This window comes from Parastagonospora nodorum (assembly GCF_000146915.1).
Source record: "Parastagonospora nodorum SN15 chromosome Unknown scaffold_32, whole genome shotgun sequence".
NCBI lineage: Eukaryota > Fungi > Ascomycota > Dothideomycetes > Pleosporales > Phaeosphaeriaceae > Parastagonospora > Parastagonospora nodorum.
The window spans coordinates 305,545-330,059 of NW_001884580.1; the positions used below are offsets into that span (position 1 = coordinate 305,545).

The window sequence follows — 24,515 nt, forward strand, 5'->3', positions numbered from 1 at the left end:
TCACCCGTTTCAGTATGTCCCAGCTGGTGTAAAATTAACAGGGCGTCGCCATTAGGTCTTGCAAATGATAACCACTCGCGGCCTTTCTGCCTTCCAAACGTCGGCCAAACCCTCAATCATAGTTCAATCCACCGTCCATGCCGCTATCGCCCATTTGCTCTGACACCTGGCCTTCGTTCTCGGACCTGCGAGGCCGCTTAAAGCCACCCCTGCTGTGCTTCGGTCCCCTGGGAGCATTGGGAACCCAGCTGTCCCCTCCTCTGCCAGCGAGAGTTTCAGTATCGTCGGCGGCACCATCCGGCTTGGTATTCTTCTTGTTGTCTGCGAGCTCGAACGTCCCAGTGAGGCCATTGGTGTAGCCCTGTTGCCCCTGGAGCTGCGCACCAGCGCCGAGGTTGACTGAGGCTGTGGTTAGCATGGTGCAAGAGACAAGTTGGCTGATAGACGAACCCAAGAGAGGGAACACATCCTTGTGGAGCTGGCTGACGATGATCTGCGTGGCCTTGATCGGACAATCGCTGCAACTGGTACGCAGAATCTTGGTTGATCCGTCTTTGCTGAGCACCAGAGCAGCACAGAAAGTCGTCTCGCCTTCGTCGGCGCCGATCACGATGTCTGCACTCATATCAGTCGCTACCGGGTACTGGGATCAAGAGCTTACCGTAAAACCTGAATCGTTCGCTGCCGTACAGTAACCGACAGGTGCCGAGTGTCATCTCCTTCAGCGACTCGAATCGTGCAAACTATCGCAATTAGACAGTGCCAAGTAGAGCGGTGGGGAATTTCGTACTTTGGCCTTGTCCGCGGTCCAGGAAGTGGATGTCGCGGGCGGAGGAGTCTCGAAGCCGTCCTCGAGGGTAACGCCGCGCATCTTTTGCTGAACGCCAGTCATGCCAAATGCTGTCGTCGGCATCTCTTGTGGCGCAGGTGGAGTGTTGTAGGCGTATTTACTGCTGAACATGTTGAGGCTGATAATGCGGGTGGGGCGAGAACACCTCTAGATTAGGTCAATTGACAAAGTACTCGAGTGGGTGGGGGGAGAAGGAGGGAAGAAGCTACGAGGTATGGAATATATTTGCGCCATAGAAGGGAGGCGAGCCACGCTACTCAGTGAGAGCAGGTAAGAGACTTGTCAACGAGCAAGTTTCGAGGTAAAAGAGCCCAACACAAACACTCAGCGGGATAAGGTTGTGGAAAGCCATGACAACCTCACAGCTGGATTTAGATCCACGTCAAGAAGGCGGGCAGGTAAGAGAGCGGCGGAATGGCGATTGATGAGTTGGGACCTCAAGGCATTTTAGCGACCAAGCACCCTGTCTCTTACGTTGCAGAAATAGTGAGATTTAACAGCTTTTGAAGTTCCATATGCAGAATGACATTCCTGGCCTGTATGTAGATGACTCTACGTATATATGTCTTAAGAAAACTTAGAAGGCTCCCTAGAAGTACTCGCAACTTTTTCTAATTGTTTTCTCTGTCTTAGACTTGTTGTCGCAGTCTAGCTGTGTTGGCTACTTCTTGCTTCTTCTGCAACTTGAGAGCCTGTGGTTGCCAGACGATGACTGAAGGTAGGACTGCTCACTAGCACTCAGTCAGCCATGTCCCATAGAATCGACATGACCTCACCAGACTCTCTAGCTAGGAGCTCAGACACCCGACCTGCCACTGTCTTGGTATCTGATACCGACGTAACGCCACGAAATGCTTTGCTCGGCATAAGTAAGCTCTTAGCAAGCTTTGCCTCTTTTATGTGAGATTGTTTCCAGCCTGCTCTAAACATATAACAGAGCAGCGATCGCAAGTTCCAATGCAGCAATTTCGATACCCTTTCCCTCGCAATACCTAACCTCGTTGTCTCGCTTCAACCCACCAGACCACCAGTATGAGATGCCGATATTGCAACTCCAAAGACGTCAAGGTACACGAATGCGCAACATGCGATGGCAGGGGTAAAATATTTCGAATATGCATTTGGTGCGAAGGTGAACGCGGTCGAACTACATACAGCGGCAGGGGTGAGCGGTGGCGGCCTTGTCGAGACTGCAGAGGAGACGGGAACTACGCAAGCCAGTGCGAAAGTTGCCAGGGCCAGGGCTGTGTTGTGGTGGCTTGCAAGCAGTGCACCGGACGACGATGATCAATGATCGTAAGGGATTCGAGTGTAAAGCCTTATCGTCATTGGCTCCGACGACAATCGATGCACGGTATCGGAATTATACTGCGGGTCAGCGACTAGGACAAAAAGTCGATAGGCGCATTTAACAACATGGAGCTATACACTGTATTTCTAGGTTTCGATGGCGATGGCAGGGCTTCGTGTATAACTCCTGACTACGGAATTAGCTGCTGGGTACACCCTGGTCGCTTTCCGTCGTAGTAAACAACATGTATCATCAACCATGGCGTGCAAACTTAACCGTCACCACAATTTACGCAATTCTTGATAGAAATATCATTCTCATTCAATTCATGCCAGCTCATGGATCATGAAGGCGCTGTGGATCGCTATTCATCCTCATGCCTATATCGAGTACACGTCGCCCAAAACCCTCTCCCTCAATTTGCGAAAGCTGCTCTACAACTTCTTGTTGGCCTCGCCCTGGAGCTCTGCGGCCTTGCCCTTGGCTTGTCCAGCAACCTCGTTCGCCTTGCCCTTTGCCTGGCCAGCAATCTCGTTCGCTTGGCCCTTGGCCTCACCAGTAGTCGACGGGGTAGCCTGCTTTACGGCCTCGGCGGCTTTCTCTGTGGAAGCAGTCAGTCTTGTTGTCTTGACGCAATGCATAGCATATCATGTGACAGATGTAAAAGATGAGGGTATGTACATACCACCGGTCTCGATACCCTTGACGGCAGCACCAGAGATAGTCTTGTCGACAGCCTTGGCGGCGTCCTTGATGGTCTCTACTGGGCTCTTGCGCGCAATTGGGGTGGTGCTGAACAGGCGGACCTGGCGGGTGATCTGTTGACGGAACATGGTGATGGTGTGAATGCGTGAAGTTTGGAGTGTTGTTGAGGTAGTTGATTTCTCGAGTGTGGGGTCTTAGCGAGATGCAATTATTGATTGAAGGCGTGGAATGAAGTGCAGAATAGGTGCAGGAGAACGACTTTAAAGAAAGCGGAGGTGTCTGCGCTTCGTAGCTCAATGTTTAGATATGACGTACCTATGAGCCAAGTGAGGTCTGTTCAGGTTTAGCGCGGCTCGCGGCTGGCTCCACTTCGATTGAATGGCTGACATCAAGAATGGAGAACGCTTGCATATGTGTGGATCTCGTGTAAAGTCTTTCATGCTGTTCATTACTATTGCATCACCCATGCTCCGTCTCTTGCCTTATATATCGTTCAGTAGAGAAGAGCTTTCTGCCACCAGCTGCAGCGCGCATTCGCATTGCTGTCGCGCACCTCGTCAATTCCGGATATGTTGAGCTTCAGCACAGCCGCATTAGGCCCGTACATATTGAACTGGTGAATGCCCTCTGCTTCAGGTCTACCTTGCTCTGCAAAGCTCGTGATGAACTTTTGGAGCGCAATCGCCACTGTGCGGTTGAACCCGTTTGAAGGAGCTGCACCCCCGTCGTAGTATGTGTATGGGACGTCCTGTCCGTGGAGTGCAGGTGGTACAGCAAACAGGTATGAATAGGTTTGGTTGCCGAGCGCAGTCGACAAGTAATTCGTGTTGCAGGTAAAGATGCCTTCCGAGTTGATCAGAACAGCACGTTCATACTGGCTAGTGTACGGATAGGAACCATCGAAGACTGGAGGGTACAAGGTCTGTGTGATCGTATCGATCGAGGACTGCGGTGCGCCAGGAAACGCGGATTTTAGCTGAGCCTCAAGGGCCTCGTTGGATGTGATGTAGCCTGGCGTGAAAAATGGTCCTTCTTGGGCATTGTGACCAACCATGACCCGAACATCTTTGTCGAATCGACCTTGGGCCAGAAGTTGGCCTGGTTGAAGTGGAGAAAAAAGGCCGTCCACAACGGGACCATAGATGTACTGTCCAAAACCTGTATCGTAGGCAATCTGCTGTGCATTTGCCCGCATGATAACTTCGGACGGCAGGGCTCGGAGGTCAGCGAGTGAAGTGCTGTTAGTCAAGCGCAACAGCTTCTGGTATGAGTTTTCGGTTTGGGTGTTCGACTGGACGGGTTGCCAGCCAGGGCTCTGAGGTACTGCTTGCTGGAATGGAGCTTTGCCTTTCAAGCCTCCGTACGCGGTGATTTGGTGCATGATTGAGCCACCTCCAGCACTTTCGCCAAACACTGTGACCCGGTTCTTGTCGCCTCCAAAGAGATGGATATACTTCTGTACCCATTCCAGAGCAAACCTTTGATCATACAAAGCGACGTTGGATGTCCCACCCTCCGCATTGAATGAGGGGCCCGCTGAAAAGCCGATGGCGCCAAGGCGGTAATTCATCGCCACGTATATGACATCGCCATTAGTCGCGTTGCCTGAAGCTGCGATGAGTCCAGCTGGATTATTTGCCTTGTCACCAGCAATGTAGCCGCCCCCGTAGACCCAAACTGTTTAAAAAGAAGCCATAGTTAGCAGGCGTTGTGTTCGGGAAAAAGGGGGGTGGGGTGGGAGGGTTGTGGGGGAAGGTACACCAGTGGTGATCCTTTTGAACCACCTTACTTTCCGCGCGGATTACTAAATTCTAGGTATAAGTTTAACTTACTGTACGAAAATTAGCGAACGAGTATTAAGTAGAGTTTGTAGCCACTGCTTACCCAAGGACTGGAGCACCATAGCCTTTGCCGGCATTTTCGTAGACACTTTTCGGTGCAAAGACATCCAAGAATAAACAATCCTCCGATTGACCCGGAGGACCTGCTGGTACCAGGCTGCTGGGGTTCGCGCCAGGTGGGACGTAAGCCGTCACATTGATTGGCCGTCCGCCAAGTAAGCTGGCCAAAAAGAGTGACGATGTGTTGCTCCATCCCGTGGTGGCTTGCGGACAGATCCTACGAATATCAGACATGGCGCAAAATCGAAAGCAAGCACTGGGTGGGCCTGCTCAGCTCCACTGCAATTTACCTGTACGTTGAACCAGTATTCACAGCGGACCGGTTCTCTGCGGGGGCTTGAGGAGGAGCAAATCGCAGATTGCCAACGGGAGGCGCGGCGTAGCGGATATTGGAGAAATTGTAGAAGTTGCCGGTAGACTGCAATGTGTTAGACTGGACCTTGCAAGACTGAGTTCAAACGGCGTACGTTGAAACTGGCGGCTCTGTAGATTTCGTAGCCAAGATCAACCTCTGGTAGTGGTGCCGAGTTTTGCGCATGCACAGCTCCTAGCAGAGCTACTGCTCCGAGTAGCTTGATCATTATCTCGGAGGAAAATGTGTGGGTGTTCGAGGTAAATGTATGAAGTGACAGCCAATGTACATCAAGGTGTGTTTACAATTACCCAGCTCCTGCCTCAGAAACAATGGCCAGTGACTGTCGGAAGCTGAACGACCAAGTGTTCCCGTGAACCAGGTAAGGGTATTCCTTTCCTTTAAGGCCATTTCACTATCCTTGTACAATTGCACAATAGACCGGCATACCTAGTGAACTATGCCGTACGGCAGCCCAATCCGGATCTCTGCATCCTTGCTACCTTGACATGATCGACCGCTTTGAGTGTAGGTACTGTAAGCCGTATCACCTCTGCCAGCCACACGCAGTAGAGAGCACTCGGCGAAGGGCCAACGAAAAATCGGTATTTACGTCACAAAGCAACTGCCTCGGACCGACAACAACGATTCGTCCGCGCGGAGCTGAGCTGCAATACAGCTTAAGACGTGGAGATGACCACGCTCGCAGTTTAGCTTGTAGACGCACTATGTTATTGGACTTGAGCAAAGCGGTTGGTGGCACCGATTGCAACAAATCAGACTGGAAGGTCATCTCGGTTGGCATGGCTTCATGTGGTTGTGGGGGCGGAACGGCAAGGGGCCCCCGCGTATTCTGCCCGATTACCGAGGCTCGCGGAGTGATGCTGGTGACAACACCGCTGGGAAAGTCTGTCAACGGCGCTTTTCAGTAGTCCCGGCGCGTCACGAGGTTATCGCCTATTTTTCCTATCATCGTCGCGGAGGCCCGGTGCTATGGCCGCCGGTTCCGTGTACGCGTTGGCAAACCTTGGAAGCCGTGAAAACGTCAAGCGCGATGACTCGCAGGGTCATTCCTCATATTACAGACTGCTCACGGACCCTACGAGCCGCTCGGACTGACAAGACAAAATGAAATTATACACCGCGCCTCGCTGTCGAATCTGAAACCTGCTGATACGGTGAATAGCGTGAGGCTACGGGATTGACGGAAACTCCTTGTCGATTTCGCTTCGCAGCTGTAACAGGCAGTACATTATCAACTTCTGATGTTCGCCTCTCGGGCGTTACAATCCAAGATATCGACAAGAGCCTCTCTGTAGGAGTTGTTGTATAGAATTTTCCTCGGCCGTTGCCGACCAACCCTACCAGAAACGCCCACCAACAGGAATATTGATACCAAAGACTCGAGTTCGATACTTTGATGAAAGACGCCTTTTGGAAACAGTGACACATTTCGCTGGAGCATCTACAATAAGCTTCAGCAAGCGCTGGGGCACCAGGCCCCGGCAAAATCCCTGTCCGCCTCCACCTAACGACAAGGCTGAAGAGATAGCCTGGATGAATTCAAAACTTTTTGTAAGAGTAGTTAAGGTGTCTTAGAGCATTAGATATATTCAGGCTTCTTTATAAATTTCTTAGGACGCCCCTAAAGACTATCGGATTACTTCGCGCATGTGCGAGCGGACACGAATTTTGCCACTGCCTAGTGGGGATATGTTAGAGCATGAGAGCTACCACAATACTTACATATGAAAGTGCCATTGACCGGCCTTGGCTCATATGTACTGACAATGCGCTCGTAATACTTTCTGTCGTCGAGTGCAATACTCGACTATCAAGCATCATTTCGAGATGTGAATCCAAGTGAGAGAAACCCCCTCGAAGATCTAGGCTCCGAGCAAAATCAAGACGATGTTTCCTAACGCTAAGAGCGACCTTGCCTCGATTCGACCAGTATCTTCTCTACTACAAATTACCGGCAGCGCAAACACCACAACCCTTCTACTCGAGCTTTCCGCACCATTGCATCCGTCTTCTTCAACTTTACCTAAATTCAACACCTTGGGAAGACGAAGAACCATCGCTGCACACGAGAATGGGTTCAAACTCTCTCCCATGCCTCATCCTAGATGGCTACAGTTCACGTCGGCATGGGTTCATTCTCCAAAGAGTGGCTCATCCCAGCCACTATCCTTAGTAAGCGGTCAGTCTTCTTCAAGAGTGCCCTGACATGTCTTCCAAGCCTTCGGAAGTGTATATCTATGCTTCATACAGAATAAAAGACGCACTCGCATCGAGTAATCAGGAGATAAAAATAGTTTGGCATCATGTAATTAGCCCTGTTCATTGTTAGGGCTGACAGACTTCAGTCGCGTGTCGAATCAGCCCCCATAAACCTTGAAGCCGCACCCGCTATGCCGCATATGGTGAGGAGCGATGCAGCCGCAAAATGCGACAACAACAAGCTGAGCTAGTTGCTTGCTACATGATTGGGTCACAACTTACCTAGGTACCTTCACACGCCGATCATCCTCAACCCCCAAGGATTAGTTTGCGGCTGAGTCTTAGAGCTGACCGGACCACGCCTTACGCTGCCGAACGCAATGTCGACATGCATAAGAGGCTCGATGGTTCAGTCTTCTGTGCTCAAAGAAATAATTAATTGAGACAGTGCATTTCCCGAAAGGCCTGTTGTCGATCAAACAACGTCCAAGAGTTGCCCAGGTGAGGTTGGAAAAGCAAAATATTCCAGGTCGAACACGAACGCGAGCATTCACGATGTTCCTGCGTGCTTATTATGACCGCCTGCGGTATCACAATGATCAGCAGCGTCTTCTGTTCTCGTCTCCCAATATGTCTCCGTCGGGTCTTTCTTCTGGCAATCCTACGCCGTTGAAGCCGCTGTATGGGCATGAAGAGGAAAGTTTTACCGGTTACCAACATAGGGGGCTATTTGAAGACCACGAGAACATCAAAGTGGCCTTAAATGAGGATGCTGTACGTTCCCAATCTTGATTCACATTACAACGTGTGCTGAACTCCTCAGATCCTCAAAGCACGCATCCGCCGTCTTCGTGTAATCTCTCGTGTCCTTGCCTTCCTCATCTCTGTCGGCGTCCTAATTCCCATTACCATGACGCTTGCAAAGTACCTCGGTACCAAAGATACGTTCCGCACTATCGTACAAGATGGTCAGACAATCGAGCGCACTGCATGGGCGAAAAACACGCGCGCGTGGCCAACCTGGATGTACTTCGCGATCGCTGCTCTGTCAGCCCTTCTCAACTTTGGCACCGTCTTCTCGTACAGATTCGGCGTCGAAACAGCAAATGCTGCGAACTATGTGACGTCCGCTTTTAGTTGGATCGTCATACTGGGCAACTTTGTGGTATGGAGTGTGGCGGCGGGAATGTACAGAGGTGAAAAGGATAAAGACGGCAAGAGTAATGATTTGTGGGGCTGGACGTGCAGTGCGGGCGCGAGAGCTATACAGAAGGAGTTCGCGGGCGACGTGAACTTTGATCGGTTCTGTAACGTGCAGGTACGTTGTATCGCATGAAGTTGTTCTTGTCAGCGGCTAACCAGAAGCCAGAGCGTCAGTTGGTATATCGGCTTAGTACAGGCCGGTGCTGCGCTGTTGACTGTGGTGATTTACATTTTGGTTCTCATGCGCAGGAGGTCGAAGAAGAATCTCGACCAGCAATTGCGAGTGAGTGGATTCGAGCCAGGGAGACACGGATGACTGGGACTTACAAAAGCGCTGCTATAATAGACGTGAAACGTACATGAACTAGAAGCGACGAGTAATGTAATGGTGCAACATATTTCAGACAACAAAAAGAAATTGACAAGCACCTTTCCCCATTTTGCAAGCCGTCGTTGTGGGCCATGGCATTGATCAGTCACAGGAATGAAACAGTTCTCAACAAACACATGCGTTAGGTCAGTGCGCATGTCTAAGCATTGTGCTTCAAGTGTTGCACGACAGTGCACCTAAGGCTGTGTTTCAAATAATGTATGCTTGCGCTAGAGCCTCAAGTAACAAAAACTTGAGTTCATGCGCAAAAAAGTAGAATTTATAGAATCCAATGATTGCCTTCTACTATATACATTAATGGAAGATTGTGGGAGAGGCACCAGCCTCATCACTTCACGGACTTCAAGCACGTTATGTTTCTGCTTCCACCTCTAGTCGTACCAAGCTTCATTGCTCAGTAGGGACCTCTAGGTGCTTAGACAATGATCTTCGCAGCACCGGTAGCTGCCTCGGTACCGGTGTTCTGCTTGGTATACTCGCTCATCATCTTGGTGATCGCAGCCTGGCCACCCCAGTTGACTGCGTCGACCATATCATCTATCATCTTCATAGTCATAATGATGGAGCCCTGCGGTGCCTTGACGTTGCCGTACTTGTCTTTGCTAGACTCCTGGCGGCGTTCAGGCTTCTTCTCGCCTTCAGGCTTTTTCTCGGCCGCAGGCCTGGCGGGTTCGGTGCCGTTGCGGAGGCCTTCGTTGGCGCGGAGGCCTTCGCCAGCAGTAGGAGCCTTGCTTTCAGCTGGACGAGCACCTGTTTCAGCAGTCGGGGTTTGGCCTTCTGCGGCAGTGGGCAGTTGAGCTTGTGCCTGGCCCTGAGCAGGTTGGGCCTGTTGAACACTGTTCATCTTCTGCATGGTAAGAATGTACTCGCCATCGACTTGGCGGACGGGGATCGCGATACGCATGTTGGTCTGGTCGAGAACAGCGTTGGCTGCGACGGGTACGAAAGTAGGCGAGAGAAGGAGCTTTTGTGCCACGGGGTTGTTGTTAGTGGGGGTTCCAGCTTGGACTTGGCCAGCCTGCTGCTGCTGTCCAGTCTGAGTCTGTCCAGTCTGAGTCTGTCCAGTCTGAGTCTGTCCAGTCTGAGTCTGTCCGGTCTGTGTCTGTCCGGTCTGCGTCTGTCCAGTCTGAGTCTGTCCGGTCTGCGTCTGTCCAGTCTGAGTCTGTCCGGTCTGCGTCTGTCCAGTCTGAGTCTGTCCGGTCTGTGTCTGTCCAGTTGGTGCCTGACCAGCAATGATTGCACCAGTCTGTCCCTGAACTTGTCGCGCGACCTCTGTCCTGAAATGACGACGGCCGAGATTGCGACGAGTAGCGGCACCTACAGCAGCAGTAGCTCCCCCGAGGTTACCAGTGGCACCACCAGGGTTCTGGAGGACACCGCGCTGAGCAACAGCGATTGCAACCTGTCCTGTTGGAGGAACACCCATGGCTTGCATCATCTTCTGGATACGGACGGCGTTGACTAAGGATTGTCAGTGAATTCAGCCAGCTACCGAAGGCCATATCACTTACTCGGCATCTGGATGACAGTAACTTGCTGGTTGAGAGAGGGCGTAACAGCGGCGAGGTTGGTAATGACGGAGTATCGGTAATCATCTAAGCCTTGGATTAGTAGTCTGTATGTACTCCTCTATGCTTGAAACTACTTACTGACGCTTTCCTGGCCCTGGAGAGCAGCCAACATACTGGAGTCAATGCCATCGACAACATCGACATTCATGGTCATGGGCTGAGTAGCACGGGTAGACATCCTGAAGCCGTCTTGAAACTCGTTCTCTTGGAGACCGGTGCCCTGGATAGCAATCGATCTAGCTTGATCGCTGCCGAACGGCTGTACAAGAGTGTTGGTCTCTACAGTCTGGCGACCAACGACCATGTACTCTCCGTCAAGCTGGTTGCGCTTGACCATGCGGACGGTCATATCAGTGCTGTCATGTGTTAGTTGTGTTTAATCAATACGTTTGAGCATCGGCATACCTATTGACACTCCTCATGGTTTCTTGCACCATCCAGGTCTGCCTGTCTGGCGAAAGCATGGCAACATAAGTGTTATCGGGCTGGACCGCAGCTGACTGCAGATTCTGCATGGTGATGGCCATCTGTACCTGTCCGCCGACCAAGTCGGTAGCCCCATTGGTACTGATCGTCATGGACTGTGGGCTGATGGCAACGAAAGGCTGACCAGTCGTTCCTGTAACTTGGTTTGCGGGTATGGCTGGGGTTTGCTGATTAACTATTATCTGCTGTTGCTTCTGAGAGAACGTCTCGACCCGGGAGCGGTCTGGGAATTGGAAGGAGTTGATTTTCATCTGCGGACGTCAGTGATTCATCATCCAAGTGCAGGATCCCGAACTCACGTCGCCATTCAAGTTCAGTACTTGGTTGTATTGCACTTGCTGCGTGTCTGTAGACTGACCGAAGGCCGGGGTGCAGCTCAAAAGGATGAGAAAAAGCGAAGAGAGAGTGCTGGACGCCATCTTGAGCAGTGTACTGAGCCACCTGGGCTACTCGGAATTATGTATGAGAAAAAGAGTTTAAGAAACTACAAAGAACCGAAGAGAAAGAACGGCGCAGACAACTGACCAGAATTGTAACGCACAGAAGTCTTGGACTTTTGAGAACGGCAGTCGAGCCTGATATGAAGGCTATCGGAGTTGCAGTACTTCCGGCTTGTAGCACGGCGTGTCTAGGGTCCGCCAGAAAGTTTCAGTATTATGCTGTGGAACAAGATGGAGAAAGGCTTCAGACTCAAATCTTACTACCTTAGCAGGCGACGGGGCTTCAAGGTCAACCGGGTCTTCCCGCTCTGCACAAAAGGGTCGCTTTGATTCGTTACAAATCAACTGCGACACGACGGCAGTGCATGTCCGAGGTCGGTGAATAATGCAACCGTGATGGTGAGATTGTTTCCCTGCGAGTCCGGTTTCAAGATCGACTTGAACTGTTCGATCTAGTCCTTTGCGACAGAAAGCTTAGCTTCAACCATGAGAACATGCACCAAATCGGGCGCGCAGACTCCGGAGAAGTTTACGAGCTAAACTATTTAACCCCCCCAGAATGGTGCCGTGAAGTTTGGACCAAAAATTGGTCTATACAATGCATATTTCGTGTGCGTTTTGATGGCTGACGATGTGCTGCGCTTGCAGCAGACCCACGGCTGCTTGATGCTATAGTCGAGGTGCACAACAGCACAGCTTCACAAGATCTCTGCCACAACGAAGAAAGTGACAATCATCAACTGTTAGAATTTGGGTGCTTAATGATGCGGAATCATCAAACAATCATGTTTGAATCGCGTTTCGCCAGAGCCATGCTGCACATGTTTGAGATCGCCTTCGCCTATTTTAAGTTGGGACTAGCCCAATCGAGTATCAAACATGTACGGAGGTGGGATGGTCATTTCAAAGCTGTAAAATCAGCTCACGCTTTACTTCGCACATGCATGCGACTTTCCGGCTATACGAAAAGCAATGTGGCAACTTGAGGGCTTTTGGATGTAAACGTTCAGCGAGATCACGGAGGCACTAATCCATCCATGCCTGCTCTGATCACGTGGTTTGCCGTCAATAACCTTCAAATGCTGAAACATCACACCCTGTAAAGTCGTTTTGCAGCAGCTTGGATATCAACATTTGGCATTTCTCTCCACAACCCTGAGTGTTTGCCGTGGGTCTATAATTCTACAAATCTACATAATGGTACATGTACAAGTATAAGCCAACAATAGGCGATGCCACGCTAATACAAAGCTCGCCTTGGTGAGATACATGATATGTTACAAGGTTCTCTTTTCAAATCTCTCCTCGTAGCACTGGATGCGATCACCGATTTGGAAATCGTCCCAGCCCTCGAAACTTATACCACACTCGGTATCCTTGCGCATCTGCTCGACATCTTTCTTCTGGTTCCTCAAAGACGTAATTTTGCCTGTGATCGATGTTAGACTGTTATACTTTCAAGTAGAGATAGACTGACCATCATGAACGGTTCTCACGCCGCGCAGCACTCTAGCTTTAGTGCCTCGATCCACATGTCCGTTCCTGACCTTTGATCCCGCAACTTTCATACGTTTTTTGCCCCCAAGGCTGATCTCAAACACGGCTGCGATTTCGACTTCACCGGTGACCTTTTGAATGACATTTGGCGCCAGCTTTGCACTCATGAGCTCTTTCACATCCTCCACGACGCGATAGATGATGTTGTTGTCTATAATCTTCACACTCTTTTCTTCTGCTAGCCGCGCTACATGTGGTGGAATGACGGTGTTAAAGTTGAGGATGTGTCCATGAGCGTCGGCGGCGTGTTGAATGTCAAATTCGGAGGGCGGACCGACACCATGGCGAAGAATGCGAGACATGACCTCCCCGTTACCGATTGCAGAAACGGAGTCGATGACTGCCTCGACTGAGCCTGAGACGTCTCCCTTCACGATAAACTCAACCACCTCGGGGCCCTTGTCTTTGATCTCCACGGCGACCTCTTCCTCTCCGTTTTCGGCGGCCTTTTCGGCAGCCGCTTCAGCTTCACGACGTTCAGTCTCTTGACGTCGGGCCTCGTTGATGGCTTGCACATCGACAGCCATTTGCTCACGTTCGAGTTTTTCGACACGTATTTCAGACACGGAAGAGGCGTGGTGCTCATTTTCTGCTTGAAGGACTTCATCCCCAGCAATGGGTTGGTCACGCCAACCGTCAACTTCGACCGCGATACCAGGACCGGCTTCCGGCACAACAACGCCAGCTTCATTGCGTAGAGTGCGAACACGGGTCCAGGTTGTACCGGCAACAAGGACGCTACCTTGCCGGAGCGTTCCACTCCGGACGAGGACGGTCGCAACACGACCAGACTTCTTTGTCGAGCCTTCGAGCACCCAGCCTTCAACAGTCGATGACGGATCAGCACGGTGGTCCAGCAACTCGGACAAGGTCGAAATGGCTTCTTCCAAGTCGGGTATGCCTTGACCAGTCTTACCGCTAACGCAAATGGCTTGCACATCACCCCCAAAGTCTTCAATCTCGATACCGTGACGGCCCAAGTCAAGTTTCACAGCATCGGGGTCAGCCTGCTGCTTATCGATCTTGTTGATAGCAACTATGATGGGTACCTTGGCTGCTTGGGCGTGCTTGATGGCCTCGATCGTTTGCGGCATGACCGAGTCGTCGGCTGCAACCACCAGCACGACGATGTCGGTGACGTTGGCGCCGCGGGCGCGCATTGTTTCGAACGCAGAATGACCAGGTGTGTCGAGAAATGTGATCTTCTTGCCGCTTGCCAGTGGCACGCTGAAGGCACCGATGTGCTGCGTGATGCCACCGAATTCAGTAGCAGCCACACTCGTGGAGCGCATGTAGTCAAGGATGGTAGTCTTTCCGTGATCAACGTGGCCCATAATCGTAACGACTGGCGGTCGCGCGGGTAACTCGGTGTATAGTTCAGGAGCAACACCCTCCGCGGGATATATATCACCATCTTCCCCTTCCACTGGGGCAATTGGGTCGAAACCGTATTCTTGAGCAATGAGACCAGCATTCTCAGCATTCATAACGTGGTCCTTCTGCACATCCTCGAACCCGAGGTCCTCCATCTTGACCACTAAATCCTCTGCCTTTAGCCTTAGCATGGAAGCGAGATTCGCTACGCTGATATACTGTGGAAGATAGAGAGGCGTCGGATCTGCTTTTGCGTCGCGAGCCGCCTTCTTGGCTTCCTTGCGTAGCCTCTTGCGCTCAGTCCGGTCCTCAAGGCGACCGTCCTCGTCATCTTCTTCAAGACGCCGTCCCTTACTATATCCACCACGACGCCGTGCAGGCTGATCATATCGGTTTCTGACGTCTGGCTCGTCGATGTCGAATCGGGCACTACGCCGTCGGTCCTGCCCCACATTGCGCGCTCTTCGGTCTGCTTCTTCCTGGACGCTTGGGGCACGTTCTGTTTCCAATTGGGCTCCAACTGTTTGCCTCCATTGCTGAGCCGCGTCCGCGATCGATGCACGCTCTTGCTGTCTCGGAGGTGAAGGTCGTTCACGTAGGGTCGGACGCGTGGGGCATTTGTGGGACTCATGTTCCGTCGCTCCGCAATGCCAGCATTTCTTTTGCGCCCTCGAGTCTCGCGCCAACGGCTGATATGTTCTGGTAGAGCGCTCGTTGGCGGAAAGGCCCATCAACTTGGAGAGCTCGTCCTGGTCGAGCATAGATCTCTTGGGGCGGGGCCGATACGCAGGCGGCCTGCTTTCATCGTAGACCATGGACTGTGCGCCTTGTGAATGTTGGTCGTCCCGCCGCCTCAGGTGATCTGAGGCGAATGCTGGCGTGTGCACCTGAGGTTTTGATTCCATGTTGATCTTGTATCTGTTCTGCGATACAGGCGGACTGTAGGTGGTAGTCTTGTCGGAAGGTACGTATCTTCGAGTTGGGGGCATGGACCTCTCTCTGTTCTGACTGCGGCCCGGCCCATCGAACATTCCGCCTCGATTCATGGAATATCCGTCAGGCGGCGGTTGCTGACGCTGCTGACGCTGCGGAGGCGGAGGCGGTTGACGGGGAGCTTGAGCAGCTAGCGATGCCCTCATTCTCTGCGCAGGCGTCATGTTCCCTCCTTGAGATGCCATGGGAGAGGCCTGGGCAGCGCTGGCGGCGAGTTGTTGTCGCATCCGCTCAGCCTGCGTCATCGGCCGCGCGCGTGGTTCAGCATCTTGGTAGACTGGCTCTGCTGACTGAGGCGCTCTACTTGAAGAGTTCAAGTGCCGCCGTTGGGTTGATGTTAGACGAGAAGACAGTGCATCTGCTGCTGCGAGCTGTCGAGTGGCGCAGAAGACACAGATGTCGCGGGGGGAAGAAACCTATGCGAAATTAGTCGTGTTAATGGAGATATGAGTGCATTGGACTCCTTCATACCCGAAGACCGCGTGCTCGTCGCATAATTGATGGCGTGATGAGGCGTGGCGAGGCGTGGCGAAGCGTGGTGAGGCGTGGCGAAGCGTGGTGGACCAGACGAGCATTCAAAAGTTTCGGTCATCAAAGATCCCCTCGGCTTCATCCTGCAGTAGTATCCCTGCTATGTCGCTAGCGTGCCATCACGGCACGTGCAATACATCCACTCAACGCCCAGCTCGACCACGCATTCACCCTTCTCGAGCTTTGCCGATTTCGAGTTCTACAGCACGCCAAAGCGTCCCTAGTATTCAAGCCGGCCAACAGGCTCGACAGTAGCTTCGCAGCACAGATATTTACATGAACAATATACAATCATCAAGAGCCATAATGCACTACACTTTTTTGCACTGAGCCCTTCTAGCCATCCCGTTCCATCAGTCATCCTCTGACACGCGCACTCGACGCTATGTGCATCTACATGACATACAAGAGATCGACATCTGTTCATACTTGTTAGCAACAAAGGTGAATTTCGGGCCCTGTGATGAACGTACTCAGGGGATGACTGCAGCTCAATTGTGGCTTCTGCTGGTACTTGCCCTCGAGCTCGTCACGAATACTGTTCAGCAGTTGGACGTAGCTCTGGTTGGGGTTCTTGCGTAGAGACGTGATGAAGGCCCAGGACATGGCACCTGTAGCTTCACCGCCAATGGACGCGTCGGCGCTGCTACTTGTCAGCAAGTTCGGTATTTCATATGATAAAGGTACTCACGAAGTCTGCTGATCCTTCGATCCACTCCACATGATGACATCTGCGGGGCTCGTCTTCGTTCTCAAATTCTTCTTGTACACATCATCGCCCTTGATTGCCTTCTTGAACAAGCTGCTTGCCCCACCAATCATGCTGCCAATATCGCCGCGTGCGTAGCTTGAGACAATGCCCAACAGACCTGCGCCAGCCTCCTTGGCCAGATTGGGCTCCTTGAGCACACCCTGGGTGGAGTAGATGTAGGGCAGGTCGAGCGCGGAACCTGAGTGGCATGAATCGAAAATGGCCGTCAATCGGACACCGGGCTGTAGTGTGCCAACCATGATGCGGTGCATCTCATCGTCGACTATGTGCCCAGCAGTGCGGAAGTCGACGGGGTAGATGACCTCGTCGTTTCCATCGTCCTCGTCACCGTCCAAGTCCTTTGTCTGGCCGCCGTGACCTGAGTAGTGAAAGAACAGCGAGTCGTTGGGTCGCGCATCCTTGACAAGCCAGTGCATCGCCCTCAGAATGTTCGCCTTCGTCGGTTGGCTCATGGGGTTCTGCTGGTCATCTGTCAGAGTGACCATGTCCTCCCTCTTGTAGCCAAAGAACTCGTTCAGGTATGTGCTCATATTCTTGACGTCGTTTATGCAACCGCGAAGTTGTCCTCGTTGTCCAAAGTAGTTGATGCCAATGAGCAGCGCCTTCCGCTTGCCATTGCAAGCCGAATACTGGAAGCTGTAGTCTGTTGGTGCACCGTGTCCAAACTGCTGTGCGCCCTGGGGCGGGGGAGGGGGTCCGTTGTGATTTCCATGAGTCCACTGATTCGAAGTCGCCGTGGGCATGACTGCGCTCTCGTCAGCCGAATCCTTGACCAAACACTCGGTAGCTTACCAGGCCGAGGAGGCTGCTGCGGAGGCGCCCCATAGCCATATTGTTGCGGTGGTGGCGCGCCCCATTGCTGCTGCTGTGGAGGAGGAGCCCCATAGCCTCCGTACTGTTGTGGCGGGGGCTGCTGATATCCGTAGCCACCCTGTTGCGGCGGCCTATGCACCTTCAGTCAGTGTCTCTCGCGCAAGTTTGTCCTCGTGTAACTCACGGGGCGCCGTAGTTCTGCTGGGGTGGATAGCCTTGTGGGGCGCCGTATTGTTGCGGCGGCGGAGCGCCATAGTTGTTGTGGTAGTTCTGCCCAGGGAAGGCCATTGTGGACTTTGAAAGGCGAAGGGGTGTTGTCAAGACTTCGGTCGGATGCTTGAATGCGCGTGGAGCAGCAGAGGCAAGAAGAGCACTGTCGGTTGCAGTGACGCAGGTGATGTAGGAGCTTCGGAGCCGGCAGCTATCGAGAAAAGCTGTGGCCGGGTCGTGTCTGGTACGGCTGACACAATAGCGGGGATGTAGGAAGCCGTGGATCCGTAAGGCTGAAAACGACCAAGAACGGCGAGCACGGCAAGCAAGCGGGGGCCTGTCGGGAATGGGTCCAGATCTGCTATGAGTGCCGTGGGAGGTCCAGATGAAATAGGCACATCGGTCTTCAGGGGCGCAACGGGAATAAGAAGCTGTCGGCACGGCGCGTGGTGAGAGGAAAAGGCTATCGAGTGTGGCGTTCTAGAGCGAGGTAGGTAGACACACTCGACGACGCGTGGTCGGCCGCGCTCTTCCAGCTGCTCTTTGAGCCGCTACCGGTACTCAAGCTGCTCTACGAGTAAGCTCCTCGACACCACCAACACAACGCGCTCGCAATCATGCACTTGCCAACACATTCGCCTTGACACTTCACACGCTGGACATATACATGACTGCCAACGCGAGCCGTCATTTCCACGTGTACGTCTAATTTGCCCAAAAAACTTTTGCACCCGCGTGGGGAAGCACAAACACCACGCGAGCACGGGGTTGCCGAACCCATTAGTTTACCTAGCCAAGCCGATACCAAATCTGTTTTCTATTCGAATTCCTCCTCTCTTTGCATAGCAGGATTACGAATACGATCAAAGCTACAGTCTTGGGCCAGAGAATAGTGGCGGCATCCAAGCTGTGCTCTTCATGCAGTAAAATCACTTCATGTCAGCCTCACACTACTTCGTACCCTGCATGCCCTCGAATCCTTGCGCTTCCCTATCGTGACCCTCTCCGTAGGGCATTTCTGCATCTCAGCTGTCCGAATCGAGACAGCGCGTCTAAGCGAGACCACTCTTTTGAACAATGGCCCTTGCTCCCACCATCTAACATGGTCCAGCCCGCGACTCTAGGACGCTGTGGCTTGCGCTGCTCGCTGCACTCCAACGGCGAAGACCGAGTCCTGGTCGCTGATTGGAGACGGATGCTCTCACCATCTGCGCTCGGCGGCATGTTAGGCGCAATGGGCTTTGCAAAGTGCATGCAGCTCCTGTGTCCATGATGCGAAGAGCCTTGCATTGAACAGCTGAGTTGAGAAACAACTGCGAGAGTGAGCTAGACACATTGAAGCTGAAATAAGTCGACACCCGGGGCCCGCCGTGATTGGCACTGGATTACGCCCCACAGAGCAAGCAGTAGTATGGCTGCAAGCTATCTTCAGCTTCGTTGTGGCTGATCATAATAGCATCACAAAGACATGGTGTGCTACGAGAGAAAGCGTTGCTATGCATGATTGGTGGAAGCAGTACAGGATAGATTCGATTCGGGGTATAATATCTGAAGAGTAAAACTCTTCTCTGTCCGCTGAAAGACAGAACTTAGCATTTGAGAACGCAGACTACCACCGTGGGGCGTCATCAACCATAACTTCCAAACAAATGAGAAATAACGTCGTAGCCACGACCGTCCTCCACAATGGTTTTGGAGTGACGACAAGTACCGCAAAGAGTAAGTGTGAAGATCATGACATGCCCAGCGCCGCGTTCAAAGTCTCCAAAATATTACAAAGGTGTATCACTTCAAGCCACCGAGTGTGGGCGCTGTCGTAGACTAGGCTTCGAAGAATGAAGTAGTCGTAGCCGCCGTATTGTACGCCGAAGAGGCGTAAGGTCTAAAAAATTCAAACAAAGAAATCGTCAGCGTGTACAAAATGAGATTACGGATGCAGTAGGAAAGCCGACGTAGAGGGTTGCTTGATGATGGCCTTTGATGAAGAAGCTTCAGAGGCAGCTCTCGCACCATCATGCTCAGCACCTTGCGGGCTTGTTCCTGCATCGCTGCTTGCCTTCATCTCCTGCTCTTCCAGCGCCTCTCGCTCTGCATAAATCTTCTGCTTCTGCACTTGCGCAGCAGTGAGCGTGTCGATATAAGTCCGGAACTTGACAATTTCCCGGAGAAGGTATTGTGACTTGCGTTCCCAATTTGCCATTGCTCGTGCTGCATTGGGGTGACGAGGGGAGAACTAGTGTAGCGTCAGCATTTGCTTCATGTGGGGTAATATCTACTACTTACCGCAATGAGCAGAGGCGCCCTCAGTTCGTTGTGGTAACCTAGCTCGGCTTCGATGTTTTTCACATAATCAATCAGTGCCCGCAGCTGGTCCACTTCCATCAAGCTGCTAGCCATCATGCTACATGGCGGCGGACTCCAGTCGGAAAGAGTGATCTTATCACCTGGTAATCGAGGCTTCGGAGTACCGCTTGCATGGTCTATAGAGCTGCGAAGCGAACTAGTCACACTAGGGCGAGGCATGTGGCCTTGGACTGAAGGCGAACTGTCTTGTCGAATAAGAGCAGGGTTGATAACATTCTCACCCCAGCCATACTCCATGCTACTGACACCGCCAGTTAGGGGCTCTTTAGAGAGCCTGGCCGACCAGTAGTTGGTCGTGAAGACAAATTCGCGGACGATGTCGGGCGTCCCGACCTGGAATAGATGGACTGCACCATTTGGTAGCGACAAGGCGAAGACATGTGGCCTGGTCTTGGAGTATCCCGGAGGCGGTAGTGAGCTGGCAATAGTCTGCCGAAGAGGGAAGCTGTCCAGAGCTTCGGCGTTGTCCATCCAGTTGCCACCACCGACTACACTTCCAGCTGATGGACGAGTCTTGTTCTTGTGCCGAACTGACTTTGAGTTCATGTTGAAAGAGAAGAGACGCATATAGCCCTTTTCGACCACGGCAAAGCACTCTGTCCATGCTCGATCTTTAGCCTTCTTATCGGAAGAGTCCAGGTGACGCTTGTGCTTCAGGATGCCCTCCTTTGCCCACGGAGCTCCAACAAGCTCCAAGGTCTCATCCTCGAGCAGTGGGGCGACGCGACTAAACTCTTCGTCACTGGCAATTGTCATGCCTTCTTCCCGAATGATGGCTTGGCTCAGCGCGTTGGCGAAGCCGATGGCCTGCTGGTAGTCTCCAGCAAAATGCGTGCCAAGAGAGTCCATTGACATAGAAGTCCCGGTCTTGCCATACGAGTATCGACTCCAAGTGCTTGAGCCGGCAGGACTCCAGACGGATCCGTCGTCAAGACTAGTGCGACTCGATGCCACAGTAGAAGACGGGTAGAGCTTTTGTCTCGAACGATTCTTGGAGGTCCACCGGTTGCCAACGCTACGGAAGTCGCCCTGTGATCGACCACGGTAACTCGCATTTTCTGAGGGTGTCTTACTGAGCATACTTGGTGTGCGACGCAGCATGTTGCTGACCGAGAGATTGTTGGAAGATGGGTGTTGTTGAACAGCGAGATCAGAGGATCCATGGAGAGGCAGACGTTGTTTGCGAATCGAGTCATAGAAGTCCTTCAGAACAATCTCGATCTGGAACTCCCAACCCTTCATCGATCCGTTGTATGGTGCGTTTACGAGCATGTTCGACTCATTGGTAGCTGAATCAGTAGACAAGAAGCCCTCGGAAGCACTCCTCATAGGGGGTCGAAGGGAGAGGCGGCTGCGCGTTCTCTTGTCCTCTATCAAATTTTCGGGCACTTCAGACGGGAACGCGGAAGTCTCAGCGCTTGGCGATGTTGGCTCCGACTTATCGTTCCAAGGCAACGATGGCCGTCGAAAATGTGTAGATTGTGGCCGGAGTGTTTCACCTCCCGCCACCTTGACAGCGTCTTGGCACACACGACTGACAGTGGGGAGTGTGTTCTTCACGAACTGGCTTCGCGTCATTCGAGACTCAATGTCAGCCATGTGGAGGTCAGTGTTGAGCAGTAAGATGGAGTAACAGATAGTGTGCACGACATCTAACACGTTAGTCAAGTTCCAGCAAGAAGAATATCAACAGACTCACCGACTGCTTTAAAGCCGTGGTTAGGATTGCATTCGCACCATCGCTCTGACAGGTTCATGAGAATGCGGTCGACTTGCTGAGTCTCAGCCTTGAGCACAAGCTTGCCGCACATGTCTCGCATGGCGCCAAGGATATTGAACCCAGTCCAGTCGAAAAGGTCCATAAAGGCCTTGCGGGTGCGCGCGCTGCTGAGGGTGACATCTCCCAGGATAGTCGCTGCTTGCGCCTTCTGTATGGAAGAGTCGTCGCCATTGAAGATCTGCAATGCTCGCTCCCGGTCGGCGTCCGTCGGTTCCGTGTGCATTGAGCGGTCTTCAACAATGGCAGGCATGGTGTCGGAGTCACGGTTCTCTACCTGTACTATAGGCAAACTCGTAGCAGAGTGGAACACATCATCCGGTGACACTGGGGAATTGGAGTCTAAGAGGGACTTCTGGGACGAGCGGGCGCCTTCCAAAGGTAGATTCAGATCATCGGTGTCTTCGCCCGTTGTAGTGTCGAGCCACACGCGCTTTGCCGCTGGACTGGGATCTCTAGTCGTGTCTCTAGGTGTTGCAAGGCCGTTCCGCGGCGGCTGGGTGAGGATCCAGCCTTCTTCCTCGATCTCGACCTCTGAAGCCGATTGTGAGATGGATCCGCCAAGAGACGATTTTCGCGGTTGTTTGTTTGGTGGTACGGGGAACAGTAGCTCGGTGGGTCCGTCTGTCCGTCTGTCGCTCTTGTCCTCGGAGCCAGACTGGTGGATTGACGACGTAGTGGGGCAAGTGCTAGGCCTCCGAGTTTCCTCCACGCCGCTGCGCTCGCATGCGGGAGATGCGCGACCGCTGCGGTCGTCGTTGCAGCTGCTGCTATCCGCGAGGAAGGTGTCTTCTTGCGGCATAGGGCTACTCTTCTTCTTCGCCATAAGTTTCTTCTTCGGGCTATCTGCGCTCGGCAAATGAGTGGACATGGCCTGATTGCTTCTCGAAGAGGGGAACGTTTTCTCGTCATCACGGGAGGCCGTTTTCACCGTACGTACAGTCGCATCCTTATGCGGCCGGTAGCCTGGGGAGAAGCCGTGCCCTCGTTCACCATTGGCTACATTCTCTTGCTGTGCTTGCTCGCCAGCACGAGTACCGTCATTGAGATAGGGGTTCATAACCTTGCGCAGACTGCTAACACCCGGACTGGGTTGCGCGGGTATAATTGGTTTGTGGGGTGGAGTGAAGTCCAATGCCATTACAGGAGGTTTGGAGTTCTCCGATATAGACTTCTTCCTGCGTCTGAAAAAGGAAGAAGGCTTCTTTGCAAGAGCCGGTGGCACAGAAGACTGTGTGTCCTTCTGCGACTGAGACCCAGCCTGCTGGTTCTTAGGCGTGGCTTTGAGTTGATTAGCAATGTGGCTGTTGTTGTTTGGTGTTGTGCGGGGACGCGTTTGAGAATATATCGAATCGATGTCTGGTAATGTTTGCTTCACCAAGGCAGGTGACTCCATAGGCAAAGCGTAGGATGCACTGGACGCGTTCGAGAGCGGCGGCTGAGATCTTGATGAGCTTCCACCAAAGACACGTCTGAAGAACCCAGGCCTTTCTTTGGGCGTTGCGACCGGTGTTTGCGGTGGGAACAGGCCTTTGCGCGTATTGACGCTTGGACTAGGCGCGGACGGATCGTGTATTGAGGGCACTGGGGGTAGGTCGCGCAACGTGCTAGCATTAACAAACTCCTGGGCCTGCGCCCTCATGTTCGGTTCGAGTTGGCTCTTGTTCTTCCGCAACGTCTTGTAGCTCGTGTTGGAGCGGACGCTTCCCCTCCGACGAGTACCAGGAGCCTGCGGGGGCACAAGGGGCGGCTGTGGTGGGTATGCAGGCGACTGGGGCACGTCTTGTAGCCTGCGTGGACCGGCTGGGATGGTTGGCTCGGGTGCGGCATCGTAGTCGTCGGCATAGTTTTGGTAGGCCGTCCGCCCTCGGTCCAGCACCGACTCGACTTTGGCGGGTGACGCTCTCGACCGCTCGCCATAGTTGCTGTGGTCAAAGCTGGCAGAGCGCTTTCCAAAACCCAGGCGACTGTTGCCCAGAATACCAGCTTGGCCAAAGTCCATGCTCGAGGAGCCGCTGCCCTTGCTGCCCGTTTGGCCGGCCCCTCTCAAGTGTCCTGATTGTTGATACTGGCCATACGGGCCGTTTGGTTGCCTGCCACTCAAAGGCTCCCTTGCGCTGCCCTTTCTGCTCATGGGAAGTCCGATTGTGTTGCTCGAGTTGCTTCTGCGGCTGCGGTTGTGGTTCGCGGCGTACCGAGAGGCTTCATCGGCGTTCAGTTCGTAGTCGGAGGAGCGCGAGGATGTGTATGTGTGGCCTCGGTGGCGGGGACCTGGCGGTCGGTAGGAATTGTCTCGCAGGAAGAAGTCGTCTTCGGGATACTGGGGGTGCTGGCTGGCCGGGTTGGTGAACATGTTGGGCGGAGAGAACTGGTCAAGGGAAAGAAGCATGTTGTCAACCACCGAGTCGCGGACTCCTGCCTCGGCGAAGGAGAGGTCGTGGGAGTCGCGCAGCTGGCTTCGCTCTATGTCGTTGGCCCTTGTGCGGTCGACGGGCGTGGCATCCTCGAAGAAGGTGCCCTGCGCTGTGTGGTTTGTATTGAGGGCGCGCATGGAGGCGCTCGGTTTGAAGGTCCTCGGCGGTGCGGTGGGCGTGGCAGGCCGTGGCTCGTCGTTGGCGAAGTCGTGCATGGCGGGCATCGTTCAGCGACGAACGGCGTGGATGCGCCGCTCGTTGTCCACGGCTTGGGGCTGGAGCAGGCTCCGCGATGGC

At 53.0% G+C, this 24,515-nt stretch overlaps 11 protein-coding genes across 11 annotated transcripts; 3 read left to right on the plus strand and 8 right to left on the minus strand.

Moving 5' to 3' along the window:
- Positions 1–112: 112 nt before the first annotated feature.
- On the minus strand, positions 113–961 carry SNOG_14591 (hypothetical protein; the record flags this gene model as incomplete). Its single annotated transcript, XM_001804721.1, has 3 exons — positions 113–615; positions 701–743; positions 791–961. 3 exons carry the CDS (start codon positions 959–961, stop codon positions 113–115), a joined length of 717 nt encoding a protein of 238 aa, XP_001804773.1.
- Positions 962–1,598: 637 nt separating this feature from the next.
- SNOG_14592 (hypothetical protein) lies at positions 1,599–1,846 on the plus strand (the record flags this gene model as incomplete). The annotated part of the gene is made up of 2 exons (XM_001804722.1): positions 1,599–1,719; positions 1,788–1,846. 2 exons carry the CDS (start codon positions 1,599–1,601, stop codon positions 1,844–1,846), a joined length of 180 nt encoding a protein of 59 aa, XP_001804774.1.
- A 613-nt stretch (positions 1,847–2,459) lies between these two features.
- SNOG_14593 (hypothetical protein) lies at positions 2,460–3,060 on the minus strand. The gene is made up of 2 exons (XM_001804723.1): positions 2,827–3,060; positions 2,460–2,742 (listed from the first exon to the last, which is right to left on the minus strand). Exons 1-2 carry the CDS (start codon positions 2,972–2,974, stop codon positions 2,576–2,578), a joined length of 315 nt encoding a protein of 104 aa, XP_001804775.1. The 5' UTR covers positions 2,975–3,060; the 3' UTR covers positions 2,460–2,575.
- A 279-nt stretch (positions 3,061–3,339) lies between these two features.
- Positions 3,340–4,764, minus strand: SNOG_14594 (hypothetical protein; the record flags this gene model as incomplete). Its single annotated transcript, XM_001804724.1, has 2 exons — positions 3,340–4,523; positions 4,731–4,764. The coding sequence occupies 2 exons, from the start codon at positions 4,762–4,764 to the stop codon at positions 3,340–3,342; spliced, it is 1,218 nt and encodes a 405-aa protein (XP_001804776.1).
- Positions 4,765–5,033: 269 nt separating this feature from the next.
- Positions 5,034–5,328, minus strand: SNOG_14595 (hypothetical protein; the record flags this gene model as incomplete). The annotated part of the gene is made up of 2 exons (XM_001804725.1): positions 5,034–5,165; positions 5,215–5,328. The coding sequence occupies 2 exons, from the start codon at positions 5,326–5,328 to the stop codon at positions 5,034–5,036; spliced, it is 246 nt and encodes an 81-aa protein (XP_001804777.1).
- A 1,682-nt stretch (positions 5,329–7,010) lies between these two features.
- On the plus strand, positions 7,011–7,573 carry SNOG_14596 (hypothetical protein; the record flags this gene model as incomplete). The annotated part of the gene is made up of 2 exons (XM_001804726.1): positions 7,011–7,295; positions 7,469–7,573. The coding sequence occupies 2 exons, from the start codon at positions 7,011–7,013 to the stop codon at positions 7,571–7,573; spliced, it is 390 nt and encodes a 129-aa protein (XP_001804778.1).
- Positions 7,574–7,952: 379 nt separating this feature from the next.
- SNOG_14597 (hypothetical protein) lies at positions 7,953–8,841 on the plus strand (the record flags this gene model as incomplete). The annotated part of the gene is made up of 3 exons (XM_001804727.1): positions 7,953–8,096; positions 8,146–8,640; positions 8,692–8,841. 3 exons carry the CDS (start codon positions 7,953–7,955, stop codon positions 8,839–8,841), a joined length of 789 nt encoding a protein of 262 aa, XP_001804779.1.
- Positions 8,842–9,331: 490 nt separating this feature from the next.
- On the minus strand, positions 9,332–11,392 carry SNOG_14598 (hypothetical protein; the record flags this gene model as incomplete). Its single annotated transcript, XM_001804728.1, has 5 exons — positions 9,332–10,377; positions 10,428–10,511; positions 10,566–10,843; positions 10,893–11,224; positions 11,273–11,392. 5 exons carry the CDS (start codon positions 11,390–11,392, stop codon positions 9,332–9,334), a joined length of 1,860 nt encoding a protein of 619 aa, XP_001804780.1.
- Positions 11,393–12,690: 1,298 nt separating this feature from the next.
- SNOG_14599 (hypothetical protein) lies at positions 12,691–14,975 on the minus strand (the record flags this gene model as incomplete). The annotated part of the gene is made up of 3 exons (XM_001804729.1): positions 12,691–12,842; positions 12,984–14,698; positions 14,746–14,975. 3 exons carry the CDS (start codon positions 14,973–14,975, stop codon positions 12,691–12,693), a joined length of 2,097 nt encoding a protein of 698 aa, XP_001804781.1.
- A 1,325-nt stretch (positions 14,976–16,300) lies between these two features.
- Positions 16,301–17,471, minus strand: SNOG_14600 (hypothetical protein; the record flags this gene model as incomplete). The annotated part of the gene is made up of 3 exons (XM_001804730.1): positions 16,301–16,511; positions 16,560–17,317; positions 17,433–17,471. 3 exons carry the CDS (start codon positions 17,469–17,471, stop codon positions 16,301–16,303), a joined length of 1,008 nt encoding a protein of 335 aa, XP_001804782.1.
- Positions 17,472–19,590: 2,119 nt separating this feature from the next.
- Positions 19,591–24,433, minus strand: SNOG_14601 (hypothetical protein; the record flags this gene model as incomplete). Its single annotated transcript, XM_001804731.1, has 5 exons — positions 19,591–19,871; positions 19,940–20,107; positions 20,174–21,679; positions 21,727–22,650; positions 22,741–24,433. The coding sequence occupies 5 exons, from the start codon at positions 24,431–24,433 to the stop codon at positions 19,591–19,593; spliced, it is 4,572 nt and encodes a 1,523-aa protein (XP_001804783.1).
- Between the last annotated feature and the right edge of the window lie 82 nt (positions 24,434–24,515).